We start from the raw sequence: 25,887 nt of genomic DNA, 5'->3' as shown, positions 1-25,887 counted from the left end.
AACAAAAACAAGAACAAAAAAAGACCTAGTAGGAAATTTGCTAACAAAATAACAAAGAAAAAAGAAGAAATTGAGGACACCAAAATAGTAAGGGTCAATAATAGTGATAATAAATAATTAAACTTTGATAAAATTATTAAAACTCTAGTCTGACTTATTTTTAAAGGGGGACACAGAGTACAAACCCCAAGAATGAGAGAAATGACATCATCATAGCTTCTATAGATAGTATGAACACCTTTATATCTCTAAATTCCACAACTTAGATTAAATGAACAATTTTTTGAAAGGTATAAGCTATCAAACTCACTCAAGAAGACATAGATAAGGTTGATAATTATATAACTATTAAATAAATCATATTCATAACTAAATAGCTTGAAGCCTTAGGAAAAATATTTTTCTAAGGATAAAAGAATATTCCTTTTTTTCCAGGAAAAAATATTTCAGGCTCAGGTAGCTTCCCTGAAAATTCTAGCAAACTTTAGAAAAGAAATAATATGAATTCTACATAATTCTTCTAGAGAACAGAAGAAAAGGAAATAATTCCCAACTTATTTTATGATACCATCATTACCACTGCTGAAAGATTTGTCTTTACAAGAAAGAAAACCTACAAATTGGTATCCCTCAAGAATAGGAACACAAAGCTTTTCAACTAAATATTAGTAATTAAATTCAATGATAAATAAAAAGAAAAATATGTCATATCTAAGTGTTAGGAGCTATCCAAGGAATGCAAGGTTTGGTCTACATTTTAAAAACCTATCAGTAGGAGTTATATCAGTGAATAATGGCAGAATAAGGACCCCTGAAAATTTCTCTCCCATGAAGCTATGAGGAAACTAGAAAAAAAAATTAAAAAGGTTCAAATCAACTTTTTCAGAACTCTGGAAGTTAATCAAAGCCCTTAAAACCATCTTGGAAGTATCTATTCAAGAAAATGGAGCCAGACACGGTGGCACACGCTTGTTGCATCCCAACAACTTGGGAAACTGAGGCAGGAGGATTGAGAGTTCAAATCTAGCCTCAGCAACTTAGCAAGGCCCTAAGTAACTTACCAAGACCCTGCCTCTAATAAAACATAAAAAAAAAAGGCTGTGGCCGTGGTTTGGTGGCTAAGAGCCCCCGGGTTAAATCCCTGGTACCAAAAAAGAAGTGAAAGTAGGAAGGGAGGGAGGGAGGGAGGGAAGGAAGAAAGGTAGAAAATGGTACCAGGGATTGAACCTAGGGGCATTTTACCACTGAGTCACATCCCCAGCCTTTTTTGAGACAGGGCCTCACTAAGTTGCCTAGAGCCTTGCTAAGTTATTAAGGCTGGCCTTAAATTTGTGATCCTTCTACTTCAGCCTCCAGAGTTGCTGGGATTTCAGAGGTGTACCACCACAATTGGAGTTTTGTGGCATCTTTAACTTGCCCTGTTCCCATGCCCTCCCAGCTCTATAGTAGCCTCAAAACCCAAAAAGCCCATAATCATGGTAGAAACCAGCAGCCTGGCAGCCACTAGAGAGAGCAAAATGGGGCTGGAGCTCATTCAAAGACTTATTTTCAGAAAATTGTTATTTAACCTGCTTGGTGGTTCTTTGGAAGATCCCACTTGCAAGACTTTTTCAAAATTTTATCATTATTATGGTTGTTGCACTGGGGAACTGACTGAACCCAGAGACTTGCCAAGAGCTCTACCACTGTGCTTCATCCCCAACAATAGACTGTTTCTATTTAACCCGACTCAGAGTTCCTTCCATGAGAAAGGCCTTTTCTCTGGGGCATTTGTCAAAAATAATTGAATGGAATTGTCTACCTTGCAGCCACCTGGGGCAATGGATTTGTTGGAGCAAATAATAGGATAAGCTAAAAGCTTAAAAGAAAAAAGCTAGAAATAAGATGTCCATAGGGTCTTTGAAAAAAATTCCGACCTATTTCTGGGAATCTAGAAGGCTATGTACATAAGAATATGTGCATCACTAGGCTGCACACGTGCTCAGAAAAGACCTACAAGTCCCTCAGTTCTTTCCTATGGATGACTTTGAGGCTCTGTGAAAGCAGGAAGTGAAGATTAATACAGAATTGTCAACAAGCTGGCTGAGTTTGAAGCTGCTCTGCACCATGCACAGAGAGTCCCTTGACAAGACTGGGAGATTTATTGGTTCCAGGCATTTAAGGAAATCTGTGTCCAGTTCTTAACTCACCACTAAACCAACTGCACAGAGACTTTAGTGTTCATATACCACAAAGAATATAAACTTTGCAGAGGTAGTTCCAAAAATTCAAGGGGCAGGAGAAAGCAGCAGCAAATAGCAAGAATAACAAACCCGAGGTAAGAGTTGCCATGTTACATTATTTGAAGTGTCGAGTTTCCAAAAACAACACACAAGTATGAGACATGAAACAAGAAACAAGAAAGTACCATTTGTACACAGATTTTTTTTTTTTTTAAATAGTAGGGGCAGACAGAGTAGCTTAGTTGTAGAGTATGTGTTTACCACATCCAAAGCCCTGGGCTTGACCTTCAAAACCACAACAAAAATAATGATGATGATGATGATGATGAAGAAAATGATGATAAATATGATGATAATAATAAAAAATAGGAACTCTAGCCAGGTGCAGTGATTAGAGTTTCTATTTATTATGCCTATAATCCTAGTGATTTGTAAGGCTGAGGCAGGAAGATTGTAAATTGGAGGCCAGTCTCAGTAAGGCCTAAGCAACTTAGCAAGACCCTGTCTCATAATAAAAATAAAAAGGGCTGGTGATATAGCTTAATGGTAAAGTGCCCCTGGGTTTATTCCCTAGTACCAAAAAAAAAAAGAAACTCTCTGAGGAAGCCTATACATTAAATTTATTAGTTAAGAGCTTTAAGTCAGTTCTTTTATATATTCAAAAAGCTAAGACAACACATCTAAATAATTACTTACCTGCATTTCAACTTTAAATCCAAGATATTTGGTACTGTCTAGTAGGAAGAGGGAGATGGCGGGACAGGAGGAGCCAGTGAGAAAGACTAACTTGTGCTACATACCTGTAATCCCAGTGACTTGGGAAGTTAGGGCAGGAGGATTGCAAGTTCAAGGTCAGCCTCAGCAACTTTGTGAGATCCTGTTTCAAAACAAAAACAACAAAAAAATTTTTTTTGAAGGACTGGGGTTGGAACTTGGTGGTGAAGCATTTCTGAATTTAATCCCAAGAGATACATTGATAGATAGATACAGAAGAATAGTATCTCACCAAAAAGAAAATATCAATAAAGACAAGTTATTAAAAAAAAACAGAACTTAATAAAATCGTGTAACCACCATACCAAAAGTTAAAAAAGACAATGTATCTGATAATTTCAATAGATAACAGGAAACAAATTGACAATTAATATACATTTATGATTAGAAATAAAAACTGTCAAGTATCCTAACATGCATGAGGTTCCATCCCTAGTACCACCCAAAAAAGAAAAAAAAAATAAAGACCACAAGGATAAACACCCCATACTTAGAATGGCTAAAATCAAACAAACTGACAAAACCAAGAGCTGACAAGAATACAGAACACATAGAACCTTCGTACACTGCTCATCAGAATGCAAAATGGTACTTTCAGAAGGAAAGTAAAATTTCTCCCTTGTCTTCTCAAGGTTCGATGAAATGAGCTGACAATAGAAAAACAGGAGAAAAGATACAGAGAGTTATTAAGGTGGATAGGGGTGAATCACAGGAATTAGTGATTACCCGTTAACTCAGTGAGATTCAGATGTTTCTATCTCTTCTTCATAGAAGGATGTGGGAATGTAGGTAGTTTTGAGGGATAGTAAATGATTATTAGGGGAACAACTGCCCTAAGAGGCGGAAATCAACTTGTAAAACGATTCTCTCTGGAATTTGAATGAGACCAAGGGGCAGATAATACCTGTGACAAAGTCCATCAAGGTGTGGTGGCACTCCTCAGTCCTCTTTTCTGTAAGACATACTAGGATTTCAAGGTAAAGATGGAAGTCAACTGTGAGCTCTGTGGCAGCTCTGGTGGGCTTCATTCAGATGAGCAGAGGACAGAGTTATAGCAAAGTTTTCCCAGATGAGAGCACGAGAGAGAGAGAGAGAGAGAGAGAGAGAGAGAGAGAGAGAGAGAGAAGAGACCTTGATTCTGAGACTATTTTTCCAGCTCAGCATGTCAAAGCACTGTTCTTTGGGTCATTGTTTTCTGTCCCCCAACAGTACAAACACTTCAGAAAACAGTTTGCCAGGTTCTTATAAAGTTAAATATGTATTTACCTAGGCCATCATTCCTCTCCTGGGTACTTACACAAGAGAAATGAAAACTTGTGCTCACAGAAAAGCTGTATGTGAGTGTTTATAGCAGTTTTATTTATAATCAGCAAAAATGGGAAACAACCCAAATGTCCATCAACATACAAATATAGGAGAAGTATATACCATAGAGTGGAATGCTACTCCATAACAAAACCAGACAAGTTAATGATGTACCCAACATGGCTGAATCTCAACTACTAAGTTGAAAAAAACCAGACACATATACATTGCTTCCATGTATATGACATTCTGGAAAAGGAAAAACTACTGATGTAGAAAACAGACAGATCAGTAGTTGTCAGGGGCTGGAGATGGCAGTGGACTAGAACGGAGCAGAAGGAAATTTGGGGGTGTAATGATTGTTCTATTTTGAATATAGTGGTGTTTGTACAACTATACTCATTTGTTAAAACTCCCAGGGGCTGGGGGGTGTATCTCAGTGATACAGCACGCATTTAGCATGCATGAGGAACTGGGATCAATGCCCAGTACCAAAAACAAACAACAAATGAACTCCTAGGGGAAAAAAAAGGGTAAGTTTTATTGCATAAAAAAGATCTGATTTGCATCTCATTCTGGTGAATGGTTAAAACACGGGGGTCCTCACAATTCGAGTGGGAAACCACTGGCAGAACATCAGTACAGAAACTTGCAGACCAATGTTATAATCAGTGGAATGTGAGTCGATGAGTCTGTCAGGCCACGAGACCTGATGTTCAGTTTGAGTCTGTGTACTGGAGATATACCCCTGAGGAATATTCTGGCAACCACAAACCAGATAATAGGGTGCGGCCTTCATGTTAATGAAGACAGTCTTTGTGGGAACATGCTTTGTGGAAACCAAGCCCATCCCCTGAATCATGGCCTCCAGCACAAGGGAATGTTCTTCACCTGACGCAGATCTTACAGCTCTGGGGCCCCAAAGCCTTTCAAATCCAGTAATACATCCAGCTGTCAGATAGCTTCCTGCTGTTTTGTTGGACTGTTTTTTCAACTCCTCAATAGGAATCAAGCCTAACACAAACTTGAAACAACTGATCTACTTTTATAAAATAATGCATTTACGAAAGCTCAGCTTTTTTGTAAGCAGTATTGAACTTTTCCTCTCCTCCTTGCTTCTGATGTCCCTCCTCTGGCATTTATGAACAAATAATGTGCAGATGACTTGCTTGCCCAAGTTGTTGGAGAGGCTCAACTCTGCTGGGGTGAGCAGGCACACATTGTCAGGAATAAGGTTAGGAATGACCTCCCACCCCAAGAGGAGGATTTTTATTTCTTCTGCTAAGAGGGGGAATCTTTGGTCACCCAAGGGATATTTTTTTATCTTATTATGAAAATGGTCTTGGTCTGTTTTGTGCTGGTATAACAGAATACCAGAAACTGCATAATTTATAAGGAAAAAGAGTTAGTTTCTCTGGAGGCTGGGAAGTTCAAGATTGAGGGACCAGCATCTGGTAAAGGCCTTCTTACTGAGTCATAACATGGCAGGACACATCACGTGGGTGAGAGAGAGGAGGGGGCCAAACTCACCCTTACATAAGGGTTTCCTCCTTTCTCCAAGGATTGAACCAAGAAATGTTTACCACTGAGCTACAACATCCCCAAACACCACCCCCCTCCCAACCCCTTTTTAAAATTTCGAGACAGATTCTCAGAAAGTTGCCCAGGCTTGGCTCAAACTTGTGACTCTCCTATCTCAGCCTTCTGAGAAGCTGGGATTACGGGTGTGCACCACTGCACCCAGCCTCAGCCTTTTATAAGGAAGCTACTCCAACAATAATGAGCCTGGCATTAATCCCCCATCTCCATTAGAGAGATCTAATCATCTCATACAGGTCCCACCTCCCAACACTTTTGCATTGGGGATTAAGTTTCTAACACATGAACTTGCTGGGAAACCTTCCAACCACAGGCAGGAAGGAGTGAATGTTAGAGCTCATGCTTCATCTATTTTCCTTGAGCATTGTTGTCTTTTGATAAAGTTGATTTATAAATGCTAAGCAATTAGAAATAGGTTCAGATAATTTAGTAAGGTACATGTTAGAAATCACACATGGTGGCCAGGAACAGTGGCACACACCTATAATCCCAGTGACTCAAGAGACTGAAGCAGGAGTATCACCAGTTTGTAGCCAGATTCAGTAACATAGTGAGACCCTGTCTCAAAATCAAAAACAAAACAAAACAAAAATGACTGGGTATGTAGCTCAGTGGTACAGTGGCCTTGGGCTCAAGCCCCAGTACCCGAAAGAAAGAAAGAGAGAAAGAAAGAGAGGGAAGGAGGGAGGGGAATGACGGCAATGTTGTTTTTGGATGAATTAAATGTATCACCCATGGGTGACATATTCTGATATTTTTCTATGTCTTAAAATCTAAATTCTTAAGAGAGAAAAAGGAACCATTATTTGAAGTCTCCCACTTATAATACGTTAGGGATTGAACACCAAGTAAAATGGGGGCAGGGAGGAGTCTTGCTGTTTTTGGATCATCCACTGGAATGAAGCTTAACACGTGGACTTTTGAGAAAAGCAACTTGGCAGGAAGGGGAAATTGCTGTGGTCAGTGGTTGGCTTGGAAAAATCTCAGCAGGTCTTAGGCTGAGTCTCTCGGCCTACCAGCAAACACTGAATGTCCTTGTCTCCGGCCAGATTCGCTGGCCCAGCCCCCTCGGTTCCTTTTTCTTTCCCGTCTTCCCCTTGCTGAGGAGCAGGCCCTGCACAACTATAGCTCCTGTGTTTTCACAGTCTCACTGCCTGGTCTCTGTGTCCTGCTCCACTCACTGTATTGTCACCACATCGATGCTTTTCTAGAACAGCTCTCATTTCACTTTTCCAAACTTCAATAAGTCCCCCACCTTTGGGTGATGGAGACACCCTGGGTCTGGCACTTTGGATTCCCCATGACTGGCCCGGCCCCATCTGCTCCTTGCTCACAGGATGTTCCACCCTCTGTACCCAAGCCCTGCCCCTTCCTATGTCTGTGCCTCTCATGCTGAAACCTGTACTTGAAATTCCATCTCCACCCTTGGCTTCTCAATGCCACCCATCCTCTACGGCCCAACTCAAAGGACATTTATGGCTGGGAGTGACTTTTCTATAGTCCTTAACTCTCTTATGTTTTAAAGTTTTGTTTTATGTTGTAATTATTTGCATAGGTATTCAATATATCCATATCCATATTGTAAATTCCTGGAAGTCAGGTTTTTCCCATCTCAACTTCAACTGTGTAAATGTCTTGCTCACAGTGGACACTCAGGAGTTGGGGCTTACACACTCAATAAGTATGCTTTATTTTTGAATGAATAAATGAATTAATAGAACTGAAGTTAGAGGAAGAAAGGAAGCCGGGTGTTCTGTTAATATAATAAAGGCAGCAAGGAACCCAGCAGGGAACAATTTAAGCAGACAGAGACCTTGAAGGGAAGGAGTTGATACTGTTTCTCAGCTACATCCTCCCAAAAGCCAAACTGCTCCAGGAACTGTGTCATATGTCATTGTCATAGTTGTTTATAGAGATGTTTTTGTTATCCTGGAGCATGTGCTGAACAGAGACAGTCAGGCAGATTTTGGGTCTTCTAATCATAGAACAATAGTAGCAAACTATGGCAAATGATTATGGTATTATTTTTGTTTTAATATGTGCAAATTTGTTTTTTTCAAAGAAATCAGTAGATTTACTATCCAATAAAAGAGGTGAATCAACAATTATAGTTCTAGGATTCTCTCATAAAATACAAAAGTATTTTCTCTCATCTCCCTCTTGGTTAACTTTATTTCTTATTGTATCTTGAGGATAGAGGGCAGATGTGTCCCAAAAACTTAGGCTCCTTAGAGAAAAGTGCCAAAGGATATCCTATCAGTACGTTCTGATGTTCTATAAGGGAGGAAAGCCTCAGAATATGTAGAAATCTGTGTCCAGAACCCACCCATTTCAAGCCAAAGAAAGAAAACGTGTGCTTACAAAGATCATTGAGACGGTGACCTTTGATAAAAGCCCTTGCCCAGGTCACCAAGAACTGGCTTTACCCATTGTCTTTCAGAACCCATCAGCCACTCAAAAGTCCCTCTGTATTCATACTACTCAGCAGGTGAAGAGGCCTAGTCACTTGCTGCCCATCTGAGTCACACGTGAGCAGGAAGGTCCCCCCAGACTTCTTTGAAGTGAATAGATAATTTTGGAAAGACGACTATTTTTCCGGTTGCCTTTTAAGGAACTCTTACTTCTTAGTCAATCAAAAATTCATCAATGTGACTCATTAACACAGCTCCAAATGCAGTCAGGAAGCAAGAAACACCTTTCCCGTGTCTTAGTCACTTCTATTTCCTAATATTTCCTTTATTTTAGCAAGAATTTTATTGTTTTCTGGTTAATTTAAAATATTTAAAAGTTAATTCCCTTAGTACCAAGCATACAGTAGGAATTTAATATGTGAATATTGAATGAACATAAGGTTTCTTTCACTCCATGTGTCAAGAAGCTTGAGAAACTAGAATGTGAATATTTGAATGCTTTTCATTTTCTTCTCCCCCCAAAGTGCCTAGTACAAGGCTCTGTGTGATGTAAAATATGTGTGATTTGCACATGAATATAGGTGCAAATGTAGGCTCGTGTGCGTGTGTGTGTGTGTGTGACACACACACACACACTCACACTCACACTGGGTCATTGGCTGATGAGTTAGCTTACAGACTCCTCAATCAATTAACTTCTGGGGTTATCTATTATGAATCTATGAATATTCCATGAATGTGGAGAACCCCAATACTATTATGAGAATCCAAAGGGAAAGGAAAAAACCCACGCTTATCCTGATGGCTGCTTACACATTTGAGTTAATATAGTTGTAGTTGAATAGTTGGTTGTCTTAGCAAGCATGTTTCTATCTAATCTTTTATTATCAGTAAATTATACCAGCAACTTAGGGCTGTTAACTGAAAACATCCCTCCATTCAGATAGTTTTAGATCTTATTAGGTTGTCATTTGTACTTATCCCTGTCTGTTTTCATATTGCCTATTTTCTCTCTGTTCAAAGCCACTGGTGCCCTTAAATTCTGGTAATACCCAGCAGTGGGGAATGAGGATTTGAGAGTTGAAAGGAATACAGGCTCTGCTGCTTATGATAGAAGACCTTTGGCCTAATCACTCACCCTCTTGGACCTTCACTTTTCCCAGCTATAAAATGAAGGTAATAATAGTACACACCTTTTAGAGTTGCTATAGGGATTTTGTGAGATAATGTACATAAAATATCTGGCACATAATAGGCCTTAGAAAACATGACAGTTTCCTTCTTCCCCAGGATTAATAATCTAGACACCCACACACACTCATAAAGACTGTCAATTTAAGAAGATTTTCTAAGTCTCAAAAACACTTCCCCACTGTGACCTGTGAGGCTCCAACAAGGTAGTCCTGCCTACCTCACCAGCTTCTCTTCCCCTGCCTCCCTTGCTTCACGCCAAGTCCTTGAACACATTGGCTCATCCCCATTCCTCTGCTCACCATGCTTCCCCTGCTGCAGACAGTTTCACATTCTTTGCTTACTTGTTTCACAATGCTGGGGATCAAACCCAGGGCCTCTGCATGTTCGGCAAGTAAGTGCTCTACCACTGAGCTACATCCCCAGACCTTCACATTCCTAACTATATAGTTTTATATATTTGTTTGTTATAGACTGACATGTGTCCCCCTACCCAAATTCCTATGTGAAGCCTCAACCCCAGACCTCAGAATGTGACTCTATTTGCAGATGGGGCCTTTAAAAAAGAAATTAAGTTAAAATGAGGCCATTACAGTTGGCCCTAATCCAATCTGACCGGTGACCTTCTAAAAAGAGATTGGGACACACAAAGAGGGACATACAAAAGAGACCAGAGATTTGTGTACCCAGAGAAAGCCCACATGAGGACACAGCAAGAAGGTGGCCATCTGCAAGTCAACAGAAGGGTCTCGGGAGAAATCGAGCCTGATGACTCTGATCTTGGGCTTCCAGCCTCCAGGACTGTGAGAAAGTAAATTTCTGTTCTTGAAGCCAACTAGTTTGTGGCATTTTGTTATGGTAGCATGAGCTGATCAGTAGGTACTTAAGGCCCATCTCCCTGTACTAAACTATGATTTCCATAAAGACAGAAAATTTGACTATATTTCGCCACTGAACTTTCAGCATATATTTCAGTGTTTTGCCCCAACCAGGAGCCATTAACATTTTGTTTAATTCATGAAAAAAAGAACAAATGAATGAATGATGCCAGGTATTTCGATTTTATGTTAAAAGCTCTGACTTCTGGATTTTTCTATGAGACTGACAGCAGACATCTTGAGTAAGTATTTATTTGAGGAAGCCAAGAACATCCCAGAAAGTGTCAAAACTTAGCTTTCTGAAAGTGTTCTAAAATGTGTGACTCCATGCAGAATATGGGTGACATATGGGCAAGAGCCCTGCAGTTGGTTCCTAGTGGCCTGCTGCCCTTGCATGGGTGTGAGAGCCTGTAGCAGAGCACAGATGTGCACCAGGGCTATGGTGCAGAGATCCCTCATCTCCCCTCCTTAGGGTGATGCCTCAAAACTGGGAATCCAGAGCTGATATTGGGTTCTGTGGATATGCTATGGCCCTAAAGGACCACCTAGGCAAATTCCAGTTCAGACTCCACCTGTTACTAACACCACAAGTCTCAAGCTAGTCTTTGGGGGTCCTAGGAAGCTAGGTATTCTGTGAACACCCATCTCAGGATTGTTGCAAATTGGCCCTCTAGGGAAGCTTAAAGGCCCCAAGTGAGTTAATTGGAGTTATAGAGCATCTGGGGGTCCACACATGACCTTCGGTGCATGGAGACTCTGTGGTCACCATCTGAAGGATAACAGTGTCCTTACTCCTCCCCAATAGCATCTCCCTCCATTATTAGGTGACTAAATGCCTAAAGTCCCATCCCAACATGCCACACTTTTAGGTTAGCACTATGTATCTGGTTACCTCTTTTTAAAAATGAACCCCCACCCCTCAATTGCTCAACCTGTTCAATCATGAACATCTTTTCTTCCTCTTTTTTTTTATTTCCTTTTTCTTCTTTTCTTTCAGGACTGGGAGTTGAATCCAGGACCTTGCATATGCTAAGCAAGTGCTCTGTCATAAAGCTACATCCCCAGCCCTTTTCATTTTACCATGAGACAGGGTCTTGCTAAGTTGCCCAGGCTGGCCTTGAACTTGCAATTCTCTCTCTTCAGCCTCCCAAGTAGCAGGATTAAAGGCATATGCCACCATGTCTGGCCGTGAGCATTTTCTTAGGCATTAGTTGACTATCTTCTCTGGATGAGCTTGGCTTGGCTTGAGTCAGAATGGGAGAGGGAGGTCAAAGGTGAAGAAAGGGGAAATAAATCTTGAATATAAGTTCTTAACAGTTTTTCTAGGGCTCAAGCACTTTGACTATAGCCCCCCATGTGCCTAGATACCACTGGGACTCTATATCCCACAGCACCAAGGAAGAGGGATACCAGTTGTGGTAGCTGTCTGGCCACAGAAGCTAAGAAGTTGTAGAGGGCATTTCCAGTTGCTGGCTCTTTGTTCAGGTTTCCCCATGAGTCTATAAATGGTTAATTACCTAAACTGGTAGGAGAAGATTTCTGCCTCCTGTAAAGTTTGATTCCTGGAGGCAGACTTTTTTTTTTTTTTTTTTAATCCAGCAAGTGTCAGATAATTGGAAGGGTGGAGTAACGCAGTAAACCACGACACACCTTTGTCAGGACTTGTTTGGAAGCAAAGCGTTGGAAGAAACAAGGGGGGAGAAGGAGAAGCAAACATTTTTGAAAGATCACTCAGCTTTAACACACCTTGGCTGGGTCTGGATAAAAAAAAGTGGGCATCGCAAATCTCTAGAGGAAAACATCAGGGGAAGAAAGAGAGAGTGGGGATTCAGACAAAGTTGTTTCTAGTTCCTTCAAAATTGCAAGCCAGGTGAGTAAGAGGAAGACTGAACTTTCTCCCTTTTTTTCTGAGACTTTGATTTAAGTTTTGCTGTTTAGAAATTAAATGCTTGTTGGAGAAAATAAATATGACGAAGTCCTTTGGTTTCCAGAGTTCTGGGTGAAGTGATTAGTTGGTAGTAAATGATGACTTTGGTATATGTGTTCTGCTTAATTCAGGTCTTTGAAAAGAACACCAAGAAAGATCTGTGAGTGGGCAGGAGCAGGCCAGCTAAGATATGCTGGACTCTAGTGGCAAAATGTTTCTGTATTATTGCCAGTATTGTAAAGGGATGTGACAAGCTGTTTATTTAGAATAGGATAAAGGTTAGTAATCCCTTCTCTCTCAGCCTCAATTTCCTCTCTCACCAGCTGGTTCTCCCCCTCCCTCTATCTCCTTCTTCCTGCCAGACAGTACAGAATAGCTCAGAGGTGAAGTTGGAGTGCAGGTAAGTGGGGGCTTCCTAGAAGCAGGCCCTGTGCTGCCCAGGACTCTGTGCTGCCAGGTTCCAATAAAGCTCCAGGAAGTGGGCAAATATTGCTGTGTGTCATGTTGTAGAATTGCTGCTGCCCTGAGTCTAAAGTGAAATGTTGGCAATGGTCTAGTTGGAGGAAGAAAAATTAGAAAAATGTTTTCTAGGCATAGATTCTCAGTGGCCAACGTGGCTCCCCTCCTCCCCACAATCATTTTGGGGTGAGAATTACCAGTTTAGGTATTTAGCAGGACCACAGTAACTGCTAACTGACAAATTACCAGTTTGCTCTCTGAAGTGGAGGCGAACCTCTGGCACACCACTTCTTTTGAGAAGCAGCTAATAGTGAATCTAATAATTGAATGTATTATGACTGCAAAATGTTTTGAGATTTTAAGAAGGTATCTGTTCAAAAAGCGGAATTGTTTCTTCTCACCTCGGTGTGTTCTCTCTTGGAACTAATGCACAGATCTGAGGCAGAACTAACCTAAAATACAGCTTCAGCTGCTGATGGAGGCCCTCGAAGTGTCTGGGGTCTGCTTTACCTTTGGGAACCTGCAAAACTCACACATGAAGCTAATCAGAATTTACCTGGAACAGTTAAAGTGAACAGCCCTGCTTCAAATATGCATAGAAACTCCTCCAATTGGCAAAACTGATTAGACTTAAGAATTAATCACATTCTTAGATTAGGACTGACCAAAAGAAGTCTGCCTTTGCCCTTATTAATGATAACGGCCACAATGGTAAACGAGCCTAAGTGAAAAGTGGGTGCCATATCCCGCCCAGCCCAGGGCATGGAAATCAGGGTGACCTGAACAAGCAAGTGGCAAACTCCTCTCTGGGTGTGGTAGAGACCAAACCTCTGAGGCGACTACCTTGGGCACTGGTTTTCCTGGCAGCCAACCGGCTTAGCTCGTCTGTGTGATCAGGTCACTAGGCAGTGGATGCACACTTCAGCACTTTCGCTGTTTGGTTCTGTAATTTAAAGTGTATGGAGACCAGAGTAATAGAAATTATAAAAATACTGTGATTCCTTAGCAGAGTTTAAGAATGTTTTGTTTCCTAGATAAAAGGAAAAATTAGAAAAAATTAGCTTCTTCATTGCTTTCATCAGGGACAAATGTTTCAAGTATCATTAGATTAAGATAAGGTCACTGTGATGGTTTGCTATTGCTAACAGTGGTTGGCCCTTGTGTGTGTGTTAGACCACATCATTGTCTGAATAGTTTTAAGTGGATACGGCATCGTTTAAATGAAGTGGAAAGGGAAAAACTCATAAAAGAAGAAAACTGATTTCAAATTATGTATTCCTGCATAAGAAAATGACATGGGATGGTGGGTGCAGTATCGCACGCCTGTGATTCCCCAGACCTGAGAGACTGAGGCAGGAGGATCGCCAAGTTGGAAGCCAGCCTGGGCAATTTAGTGTCATCCTGCCTCAAAATTTAAAATAATAATAATAAAAGGGCTGGGGATGTAGCTCAGTGCGTAAGCACCCCTTGGTTCAATCTCCATTATTGAAAAAATGAAAAAAGGGAGAGAGAAAGACAGACGTGGGATGGCGGGATCATTTTTACACTTTCAAAAGAGCATTAGCTATGAAAAAATCACAAAGCAGTCCCTTAGAACCAGAGGGGGGCATGTTCTCACTCATTTGCAGAAGCTATGTAAGTTGATCTAAGAAAAAATAGAGAGAAGAATAGTGATTGAAAGAAGCTAGGAAGGATGAGAGGAGGTGGGAGAGGTTGAATAATATGTACCCAAATACAGTTAGACAGGAGGAATGCGTTCTATTGTTCCACAGTACAGCGGGTGTCTGTCATTTATAATAGCTTACTATATATTTTATAAGAAGGTTAAAAAAAGGAGTTTGTAGGCTCAGAACACTAAAAAATGATAAACCCTTTAAGGAGATAGAAATGCTAATTACCCTGATTTGATCTTACATGTGCACATGTATCAAAAGACCACACTAGAGACCATAAATATGTATGATTGTTATGTGTCTATTAAAAATTCATTTTCCTGAGTCTGATGGCACATGCCTGTAATCCCAGCTACTTGGAAAGCTGAGGCAGGAGAATCACAAGTTGGAGGCCAGGTTTGGCAACGTAGCAAGACCCTGTCTCAAAATAAATTAAAACAAAACAAGGGGCTAGGGATGTAACTTAGTGGTTACATAAGCATCCCTGGGCTCAATCTCTCAATCTCAATACGGAAAAAAAAATAAATAAAAATAAACAAATTAAAATTGAAATTAAATAAATGAATCATTTTAACAAAAGAATTATGGATGGAAGTGAGTCTAATTTTGAAATTGAAAACTTGAATGATCCTCTCATTCTGAGTGCTAGTGAAGTGATCCAAACGTCCAAGAATTTAAAGCTTATGCTATTTGACAGAGCTTCCATTAAGTGGTGCTTTCGGAAGATGGGTGCATAGGTGAAGCCTGCCATGAAGGGCAGGCTCGGGCATGAATCCGGGCAAACCTTTCTTTTCCTTATGCTGCACTTTAAAGAATTAACAGCACTTCAACAGTTCTAAACAGAATGCTGTAGTTCCCATAGGATGATCCTAGTCCAGATTTGTGCCTCCACCCATCCCTTTCTACTAAATAACTCTGAGATATTCCTTGTACATTTGGTTTAACGGGATCCATCTCCCAATAGTCTGGCAGAGAATTCTGTATGATCATGGGACACACGGCCATTTTTCACTTCAGACTGAAAGAGAGGCACCTCCCTGAAAACTACCTCAGCAGGCTCCATCCACACGGTGCCTTCCACTGAGGCATCCCAGGCCCTGAAGGGGCTTCTGATTTCTTAGCAGGCTGTCTCTTTGTGCCTTCTGAAAATTGGGGAACACTTGGATTTTTGTTATAGAAATTGAAGCTTTGGCAATGAAATTTAGAGAATAGATGCCTGAGGTGTTTTTTTCTCTTTTTTTCTTATTCTTTTTTTTTTTTTGCTTGTTTATTTGGTTTTTTGGTTTTTTTCTGGATACGGAAAGAACAAGCGGAATTTATCAAGTTAGCTGTCTGGAGGCTGAACACTCACCACGCAGAGCTTCATGCATCTGCCTTAATGGCTGCAAGTGGAAACAAAACCAGCCCATCCCAGTAGTAAATTTCAATGAAGGATCAAAATTAAACAATAACTTGTGGGTAGTAAATCTTTCTATTAATTCTTATAAATAGTTCCTTTAATGGTAATATTTCCTATCAATCTAAATGCCATCTTGGAGTTAGTCACCTCCCAACTGGCAACCAGATATATTTAAATGTTCAATCTCCCCAGATGCCTTCTAGTCCACAGCTAATGACCAATTGGAGGAGAAAAAAAAAAAAAAAAAGTCAGAGAGAGGCTTCATAGTTCCCAAAGGTGATTAATGCTTAAACTAAGGATTTAAATAAAAGAGGGTATCCAGTTGCACATAGGTTTGCATGAAATGGTTATATAGGTGGTAGTCACAGTGTGAACATAGTCACAGGCCAGGTGTGGCCCTTAATGAGTCCAGACACCTTTATTAAGCTGTTTATGGAGCCCTTTCTCTTAGCTCCAGGAATCATACCTATAAAGACATCCTGTGGCATCTTAGATTCAGCTAGAATTTTTTCCATGATACTTCATCCCTTGCCTAGAGCTACATTTAAAAAACACCAATGAGCAAGAAGTTGGCACATCTGACCAGGCCCTGAAGCTAACTGTGCCAGTCTCTGTTAATTTCACCAGAGAGTGGACCAGCTGGTTTCATGAAGTCTTGGTTTTCAACTGGGAAGTCCCCCAGAGATACATGATGACTTTCATGGGCCCTACACACTTTAGCTTTCATGGGCCTCTTATACAATAAAAGAAAAAAATAACTTTTTTTTTTTCTTACTGGGGATTGAACTCAGAGTGCCCTTCTACTCAGCTTCATCCCTAGTCCTTTTTTTTTTTTTTTTTTTCTTTTGAGACAGGATCTCACTTAGTTTCCTAGGCTGGATTCAAACTTGTGATCCTCCTGCCTCTGACTCCCAAGAAACTGGGATTATAGGCATGTGCATTGTGCCTGGTGAAAAAATAACTTTCAAAAATTATATTTTACAGGCTGGGGTTGTAGCTCAGTGGTAGAGCACTTGCCTAGCACATGTGAGGTACTGGATTTGAACCTCAGCACCACATTAAAAAAAATAAATATATTGTGTCTACCAACAGCTAAAAAAAATTTTTTTTAAATTATATTTTACAACTGTATTGTCATCAAGAAGAATATGATCAATGTTAGGGTGTGTCCCATTTTCTTTTAAGAAATTTTTTTATTTGTTCTAATTGTTTATACATGACAGTAGAATACATTTATGCATTTTGATATATCATACATAAATGGAGTATAATTTCTCATTTTTCTGATTGTACGTGTTTCAGTTATTCTACAACCAGGTACAATCAGAAATTGATTTTAAAAAATGTAAAATATTTTTGTGGATTCTACCCCTCCCAACCCCCACAAACATGTTGTGCTCTAAGCACAAAGTGGTTAGGCAGACAGAGGGTGAGCAGAGAGCTTCAAGCAAGGGGCATCTAGGATTTCAACCCTGGAATCCAATCTAACCACAACAAGAAAGGATAAGGGCAGGACAAGAAGGTTAGGGCAGGGGAAAGAACTACCAGTAAGGGAATCTTCTGGAACCCGAGACTGGGCACCATGGCAAGAAGAGCCCAGATGGGATGCAGGTCCTTTCTGTACATTCCTGTGTTTAGGCCTTGAGCTCCCAGCAACACTCCTCCCCAGCAGCCCTACCTCATATCACCCATGCTTAGGAACACTGCAGCCAAAATCTCAACCACTTTCCTTTTCAGAAGCAGAAAGAATGGAGGAAGAGCACAGAATGCTGCAGAACTGTATTTATCTACCCACACATCGCCATAGATTGCATACATATTTTCTTCATCTATTTTTTCCTACTTTGCATATAAGCCTCTGAGAGCTGGTGTGTTATGAAGAGAAAATTCACCTCTGCAAAGGGTGAAGTTCCATGCACATAGAACAATTAAAACGATTTTCATGCTGATTTAAGTCCATCAAGCACCATGCTCACATCCAAACTCTATATGGTACAGCATGATATATCCCTGAAGCTCCTTAGAGAACATCAAACACTATGGAATACATCAACATGAATTTGCTAATTACACACTAAGTGTCTTGAAAATTATCCTTCAGTTATTTATTACTTTGGCAGAGAATAGAGGTTTATAGTTAGACAAGGATCAGGGTACCAAGGCTACCATATAAGCTCTTTGATGCTCAGCAGAGAGCAGTCTAATCTATTAGATTTCAAAAAATAAGATCCCAGTACAAAGGAATAGAATCCAAAGTGGAACTATAAAATTCAGTTACAACTAATGGCAAGAAATCAGAACGATTCTTGTAAAAAAAAAAAGATACACAAGAAAGAATTCCAGTTTGAATTCTAAAAATCAAGTTCTCCGCTTGACCAGCAGCAACCTATACTTGCTAAAAGCAATGGTTAGAGACATGACTGTTCATGGTTTCTGGCTCTTCCAGCAGGTGGCTATGGGATGGATGTGACGAAGAAAAACAAACGAGATGGCACTGAAGTCACTGAAAGAAGTAAGAACATCTGAATTTTTAAAATTTATGATTGTTTCACTATAAAAGTAAAAAAAAATTTAGAAACAGAAAAAATAACATTTATAATTCTACCGCAAACACTGTAGAACTTACAAACATGTTCCTAAAGGAATAAAATTCCTTTCCTGAAGAGGACTCTTATTGGTTTTGATTTGAACACATGTATGCAAAATAGGTCCTGGCTTTTCTTCCAAGATGAAAATTGCCATTTCCAGAGCTGTGGATGTGGCTCAGTGGTAAGCACTTGCCTAGCTTGTGTGAGGCCCTGTATTCAAACCTCACCACTACAAAAAGAAAAGAAAATTTCCATTTCCATGGATAGTTTTTGTAATGACCAGTAATTTTAATGACTGCATAATATTCTGTTAAGTAAATCCACTAATTTATTTGACCATTTCCTTGTTTAGGGAAATAAGGCAACAAAAATCTTAAAGTATAATATCCCAGTTATTTCCGGGCTAAGTTGAAATAACACTGGTGTCATAGTTGAAATCTACAGTAAGGATTGAAAACAGATACATTTATTTTATGAAACTGCCCAAATGATGAATTCAGAGACATTTAAACTGTCCCCCTAGCAACTCTAAATTAGGGAAGCTTTTCACTTATTCTGTGACTTTCATGTATTTCCAATAAAAAGCTCCTGGCTCTGTAGACTTGGAACTTTAGGTTAGGAAATAATTTCTTTTGATGTGTCAGTGAATCCCAAAGGTCTGTACAATGAGAGGTTTAGTGAAAGCTCAAGGACTATTATTCAAATCAAACTGCCACTTTGCTCTGAAAAACCATTCCCTTTTATGCTTTGAATGCTGTTTCTGCTACATTCACTCGTGGTCCTGGTAGGTCAACCGAACTAATCGGGAAAATGAAGCATGAAGATAGACGGGCAAATGAGACGGAGCAGGGGCCAACAGCACAGCCTCCAGTGGCACAGAATGACCCTGTGCCATCTCCTTCCTCTCTTCTCCATTCACACCTCTACCCACATGCTTGTGTGCCTGCACACCCACATACATACATGTGCACACCCACACACAAGGGAAGTCGGCTCTTAAAGACCACGCCCTTGAAATGCTTCCAACTTCTTCCCGAGGCACCTAGTGACATCATCCAGGGTGTTGGTCCTGCCTGGCCTGGGGCACTTTGGAAGGGAGGGCAGGAAGACAGTGTTCCTTGAGACAAGAGGGCCTGGCCCTTCTTCCAAGTCAAACCCAAGTCTGGACTGGATCTCACTGTCAATGAAGAGACCTTGACACCTAGACAACTCATTTCTCAAATCAGTGCATAACGGCTTTGGGTTCCAAAGAGATATGAACTTATTTTCCAGGCACCCTGAAATCCATTGCTATTGCTCATGTTTTCACGCACAAGGGATCAGATCACACACTTTAAGCCACAAATATGCAAAAACTATGTTGAACCTAATTTAATACGCTTAGCTCATGACAGAAAACAGGCCTTGCCAAAATACACAGATGTCAGTACATCCCCTAAAACCTCTTCTTTTCTTTGTCTTTTCCAGTTATCACTGAAACAGTAACTACAAGACTTACCTCCTTACCACCAAGTAAGTAACTATCTCATAGCTTTCTTCTCAGCAGGTCATGTGTGAAGGCCCCGTATGGTAACCTTGAACCTGGAAGCTCACTCTTCAATGAACACATAGCAAATATCTAAGATTTTCCCCCCTTAACAGCTATATTGATGTTGATATGTGGACCACAAAACCAATCAGTTTGAAGTGTGTGGTTCACCATTAGTATATTTACAGAGTTGTGCAGCCACTGCTGCAGTCTAATTTTAGAACATTTCCATCACTTGCTCCAATAAAAACCCTCATGACCATTAGCAGTCACTCCCCATTCTCCTCCTCTTGTCTTCTAGCTCCCAGAAACCACAAATCAACTTTCTGTCTCTACAGAGTTGCCTGCTATAAACCATAAAATACCAGAAATCCCATCTACCTGAGCATTGGGTAGCTTGACACCTCTCAAACTTCCATTGCACTTTTCTTTTTTCCCAGGAGTTCCTTGGGTTTAGTGGATTCTGTAATAGGGATAGGGCCCCAAGCTTCCCCTGCACGAGCCCAGCTAGCTGGGATGGGGAGAGGCTGCCCCTCAGCAGGGGAGGCCAGAGCAAAGATGGGCTGCCAGATGGAACTGAGCGCTGCCATATGTATGTCCCTCCAGCACTTCTGGCAGCCGCTCTGTCTGGACCTCAGCCAGGCATTTGAAAAGAGCAAGCCCAACCAGGGCCTGGGCTCAAGGGGCCTGTCCTCCCTCAGCTGCTTTGTCCTAATGAGAAACTTGCTGTGTTCCATCCAGAAAGCTTTACTTTCACATTCAGAGGAACATGCACTGCAGCTTTTGGTACCCAAACAAGCTGGAGCTGGGTAGCTTGCACCTTGTAGTGTAGGTGGGAGAAGAACTCAGCCAGGAGGGTGCTGGTGAGGTGCAAGGGAAGGCTTCCAGAGGGCAGGGATGCTGGCACCCTGACTCCACCCTGAAACTCTCATCTGGCTTTTGGTTCTGGCAGAAGGGGGAACCAGCAATGGCTACACCAAAACAGGCTCTCTGGGTGGAGGGAGCCGGCTGGAGAAGCAAAGCCTGACCCATGGCAGCAGTGGCTACATAAACTCAAGTAAGTGCCTGCAGGTGCCAGGGCTGTAGGAAGAGCAGGGGACAGGGAGGGGGCCACCAACAAAGACCAACGAAGGAGGCAGGCAGATGGGATTCTGAATCAGTCCATGAGAGGGACAATTACAGCTACTTTTCATCCATTCCAAATGTCCCAAAGAGTCATCTAAATGACACAGGACCCAGGGAAGTTGCCACATTTAAATCATCCTCATTCAAAGCCCACTTAAACTGGATCCATTTGAATAAAGTCCCAATATAAATAACTATCATTAATTCAGAAGACTTTGGAGATAGGTGGCTGTTTTCTTACTGAATCAGTCACTTTAAGCCACCTCTTTGAAGGAAGGTGTGCACATCCAGGGTTCACGATTTGAGTTACCAACAGCAACAACCAGAGAAACTCCATGATTGGGTTAGTGAGCTAAGAGAATCGGGTGACATGGAATCCCACACTGTGCCAGGTGCCCCTGGGCAAGCATCCAACACAGGCCCATTGTTCCTGTGAAGCTCTCTTTCAAAGGAAAGCAAAACAAAGCAGAACAAGGCAAGATAAAACAAAAACGAGTGCGCACTGAAGATATCCTAGAGTGAAACTACAAAGGAAAACCCAAGGTGAAGTGCCCGCCCTACCTGAGGAGGGTGGCTCCACCGTGGAGAACATTCTAAGCCATTGTGCAGGGCTCCTGGATTAAACATCAGGTCCTAGTCCTGGCCGTTTCTGTGCACTGTCATTAGTCCCACGAGGGAAAGGCAGTGGCAATGGTCCTGCCTTCCCACTTCTGAGCAGCCCCCTCTCTCTCCTGTGATCTGCTGGCGTCCCCTGTGCCTCCTGCAGGGCCCTCCCTTAGTTGTGAGCTCCTGAGTGCTCCTAGCTAATGTCACTGGGCATGCCATTCAGCTCATCTCTGCCGAAGGCCCACGAGGACCTCCCTTGTCCCCCGCTTGCAGGTGGGAGCCTCAGGGGCAATGCCTCTACCTCCAGTTACAGGAGGGCACATTCGCCCGCCTCCACTCTGCCCAACTCACCAGGCTCCACCTTCGAGAGGAAAACCCACGTCACCCGCCATGGGACCTACGAAGGTATCAGCCCCCAGACTGCAGGAGAGAACCTGCCTGTGACACCTCGCTTGTCCTCTGAAGATGCGTGGATGGGCCCCTGGCTTCCCCTGTGTCTGCACCCCGCCCCACCTTTCTCCTACTCCCTCCTCCTTGGTTTCTTTGTAGACTCCCATTACTTGGCCCACTTGGTCACTTTTTCAACTAGCACTTGACCATGTATTTAGCATCGTGTGGAGCGCCTTTGTGAGTGTTCAGATGAATCAGACACGGATCTTGTCTTCAAGGAGTTTACATTCTGATAGATAAGATGACAGACTAAAAAGCTATATGGTGCAGAGTAGGAGGCAATTATCATCTTCAGCTGAGGAAATCAGGGAAGACTTTATAGAGGAGGTGACATCTGATTTGGGCCTGATGTGTAAGATTTTGGCCTCCAGAGATGGAGAGCGGGGCAACCCAGGCAGAGGGAGCAGCAGCACAAGCACAAGGAGGAGCATCCAAGGCCCACAGAGAAATGGCAGATGCACTTATGAGAAGAGGAACAGGGCACCGGATTCAATGCTAGGATAAGATATTTAGACTGTATTCACACACAATGGGGAACCATGGGGAGGTTTTTATTTATTAATTTATATTTTTATTTTATTATTTAGTACTAGGGATTTGACCCAGAGGTGCTTTACCACTGAGTTACATCCCCAGCCTTTTTATTTTGAGACAGGGTCTTGTTAAGTTGCTAAGGCTGGCCTCTCACTTGCAATCCTCCTGCCCCAGTCTCCCAAGTTCCTGGGATCACAAGTATGCACTGCCACACCTGGCTCCACATAGGTTGTTAAGCCAAATATTTGAGTTTTTGAGTCCATCATATTTGAGGTCCAAGACTAGAATTCTGTAAGAAATGTTGCAGGAAGAATTGGCAAGGAAGGGCTGAACACAGGTGACAGGTTAAAAGGAAAGCCACAATAGTCCAGTGGAGGGAAATGTGCAAAGGTTGGTAACGGTGGGGGAAGGAGAGCTGGAGGTGACATGTATTAGACGTAGAATCGACAGGTTTGGCAGTTGATCAAACATAAGGAGAAGAGAAGGCAGCAATGTTGTTAGGGTTTCAAGCGCAAGTTGGGCTAATGGTGGTGCCAACTACTGAGACAGGGGAGTCCAGTGGAGGACCATCCTTGGGTGAATTCAGTTACTTGGTCTTAAAGAGGGCAGCAAGTAGGCAGTGGGCCTGGGACCTGAGCTTGGGAAGAAGTCAGAGCCAGATACCCAGCCAGGAGGCATTCTCACAAGAGGCTGGTGGGAACTGGAAGACTGAAGGGTTTGCCAAGGAAGGGAGTATCAGAGCAGGAGGGAGCCGAGGAAGATAAAGCTGGAGGAAGAAGGCTGAGAGAGGAGGAAGAGTCGTGACTCTAGTGGAGAGGCCAAGAACTTGGCAGCAGCACTGAAGAAATGCTCAGTGCTCAGTGCTCAGCTCAGGGAGGAGTGTGGAAGAAGCTACCTGGGCTCCATGATAAGGCCGTTGGAGTCCTGGTCATCCGCAGGAACCGTTTCAGTGGGAAACCAACAAGCCAGTTGGGTTTATAGTGAGAGCAGAGAGGTACCAGTGATGGAGAAGCAGGATTAAGGGACTGGGTATCCTAGTAAGTGATAGAAGTGGGCTGACACCCCAAACTGGGAGAAGGTGTCCCTCTGGATGGAGGATGAGAGCTGCAGGAGGGTGTTGGGAAGCCCCTCATCAGACACCGTGACTTGCATAGACCAGTGATTGCTGATCCAGAGCCTGAGCAGGGGCTTTTACTGTGCATTTGTGTAACAGGGTGTGCATTTCTTCACAAAGGGATTTTTGCTTAATCAGAGGCAGGTCACTTGCTCTAGCATTGATACCAGGGCAGACCAAGTCATGCCATGATGAGGTGACAAAAAAAAAAAAAAGGAGAGGGAAGGCAGGCAGGCCTACTTTCCTGTGTTCATACTCTCTCCTTCTGAGTAGATCAGTGACCAGAGTATAGTGCTATGACCAAGTGCATGAGGGTCGTGTTCCGAATCATGGGCCTGCTCCACAGATCATGGGAAATGACTGCTGAAGAGCACAGCCCACTCCCTCCTGGAGCACCCTTGGCTACCAGGTTCAGGAAGGAGTGGATGGCACCACCCACTCTCTGGGAAGCCTTAAGTGACCAAGTGGCTACTTTTACCAAGTCTTTCATCCCCTCTTTAGGAAGCTCCAGCGGCAACTCTTCTCCGGAGTACCCCCGGAAGGAATTTGGTAGGTTCTCTCCTTATTTTCAAAAGAAATGTTCAAGTGGGAAAATGCCCAGGAGACAGGGTGGTAGCAGAGGACATCATGAGCTAAATGACTTCTTCTAAAGGAGTTGACCTCAGCTGACCTGTTGTTCCCTGGTTCTTCATCCTGAAGCACCTTAAGAGGACTATCAGTCACATTACTTGCTGTCATCAGCATTTGCTCATGACACTGTTAAAGGGTTTATACAAGGTTCGTGCTTGGACAGATACTCCCTGAGGCCAAGCAGTAATTGTAGGGATTCTTCCTTCCATTAGAGGCACAGAAAACTGCCAGCAGAGAGGAGCAGTGGTTACCATGCCCAATGCCCAACATCCCAGCCCCTCCATGACAGCCTAGTTCAAAGGGCCACATCACATGCCCTAGTGACATCCACATATTCACTTGGCCTTAAGTCTTGGTTCATGTTCATGATATCTTATTGTGCAATGAATTAATGATATAACCATTGATGATTCAGTGATTACCATTTTATTTATTTATTTACACTGGGGAAACAAAGGCAGGCTTTAGTGAGCAACTTAAAGGGACAATATGGCAGCCTCTTAAAACATTTAATCGGTGCAAGTGGATCATGCTCCCAGATAGAGTGACTTAGCTAACAACAGCTAATAGCTAATGGTAGTTAGTGTCAACAAACTCTAATTTTGTGTGTGTGTTGGTGGGGGCAAGAGATACCGGAGATGGAACCCAGGACCTCATATATGCTAGGCAAGCACTTTCCCACTAATCTACATCCCCAGGCCTCATCCAGTGACTTCAACACCCTAAATGTGCTAGGGCATCACAAAATGTCCTCACTTATTGAGCATTCACTATCCAGAAGAGCCCTTGTCTGGATATTAGACACACTATGAAACTACCTCCATGACAAAAGTATTCTGCATGCCACCCCTTACATATGCCTAAGATGACATTTCTCTGTTTCTCAGCATCATCTTCAACCCGAGGACGGAGCCAAACACGAGGTGAGTGCTATCCCTGGCTTCAGTTCATTTATTCCACGAGCATTTTCTGAGCAGCTAACATGGGCCGGCCTGGAGCCAGGCAGGGTGAGGCAAACAGGAGAATAAGGGATGGTTTCTGCTGTCCAGTTAACACCGTAGGTTTTAGATTTCTCTCACCAGTGCCTGAGAGGCCACAGAGAAAGGAGGGAAGCTTGGTCTGGCCATTGTGAAATGGAGAGGGGCAAGGGCATGGATGGTGCTGAGTGCAACGGAGCTTGCTTGCTTAGTCATCGGTCTCTGGAGGAGGTCTCCAGGTGCCTGGGGGTGTGCAGTTGGCAGGTGGAGTGAGTAGAGGGATGTCCCCTTTTTAGCAGCACTATTTTTGGGAAACTTAGGTTTCCCAGTCTCAAAAGTTAGAAATTTCATAATAGCCCACAAATTCACCCACTGCTCAGAGCTCAGCGTCAGGGGCTATGATCCTGGCTCCTTCCCTCACAGCCTCTCCATGTCTTCTCTTGTACAGAGAGTGAGATTCGAGTTCGACTGCAGAGTGCGTCCCCATCTACCAGATG

General features: G+C 42.4%; 1 protein-coding gene and 1 long non-coding RNA gene across 2 annotated transcripts in view; one reads left to right on the top strand and one right to left on the bottom strand.

Moving 5' to 3' along the window:
* LOC144254809 (uncharacterized) overlaps nucleotides 1-20,128 on the bottom strand; it is a 35,501-nt gene extending 15,373 nt beyond the window's left edge. Inside the window, exons 1-2 of the long non-coding RNA XR_013343598.1 lie at nucleotides 19,925-20,128; nucleotides 3,023-3,099 (exon numbers count right to left, since the gene is read on the bottom strand). This is a non-coding gene — a long non-coding RNA (uncharacterized LOC144254809). The remainder of the gene's footprint in view (nucleotides 1-3,022; nucleotides 3,100-19,924) is intronic.
* A 384-nt stretch (nucleotides 20,129-20,512) lies between these two features.
* Nucleotides 20,513-25,887, top strand: part of Col17a1 (collagen type XVII alpha 1 chain) — a 40,408-nt gene continuing 35,033 nt past the window's right edge. The window contains exons 1-6 of the mRNA XM_077799114.1: nucleotides 20,513-20,609; nucleotides 20,907-21,011; nucleotides 21,959-22,090; nucleotides 24,285-24,332; nucleotides 25,301-25,336; nucleotides 25,839-25,886. Coding sequence (XP_077655240.1) covers nucleotides 20,513-20,609; nucleotides 20,907-21,011; nucleotides 21,959-22,090; nucleotides 24,285-24,332; nucleotides 25,301-25,336; nucleotides 25,839-25,886 — 466 coding nt within the window. The remainder of the gene's footprint in view (nucleotides 20,610-20,906; nucleotides 21,012-21,958; nucleotides 22,091-24,284; nucleotides 24,333-25,300; nucleotides 25,337-25,838; nucleotide 25,887) is intronic.

The sequence above is a fragment of the Urocitellus parryii genome, chromosome 5, assembly GCF_045843805.1.
Source record: "Urocitellus parryii isolate mUroPar1 chromosome 5, mUroPar1.hap1, whole genome shotgun sequence".
Taxonomy (NCBI): domain Eukaryota; kingdom Metazoa; phylum Chordata; class Mammalia; order Rodentia; family Sciuridae; genus Urocitellus; species Urocitellus parryii.
The sequence above is the reverse complement of the archived record's forward strand: the minus strand, read 5'-3'. Positions and strand labels throughout refer to the sequence as shown.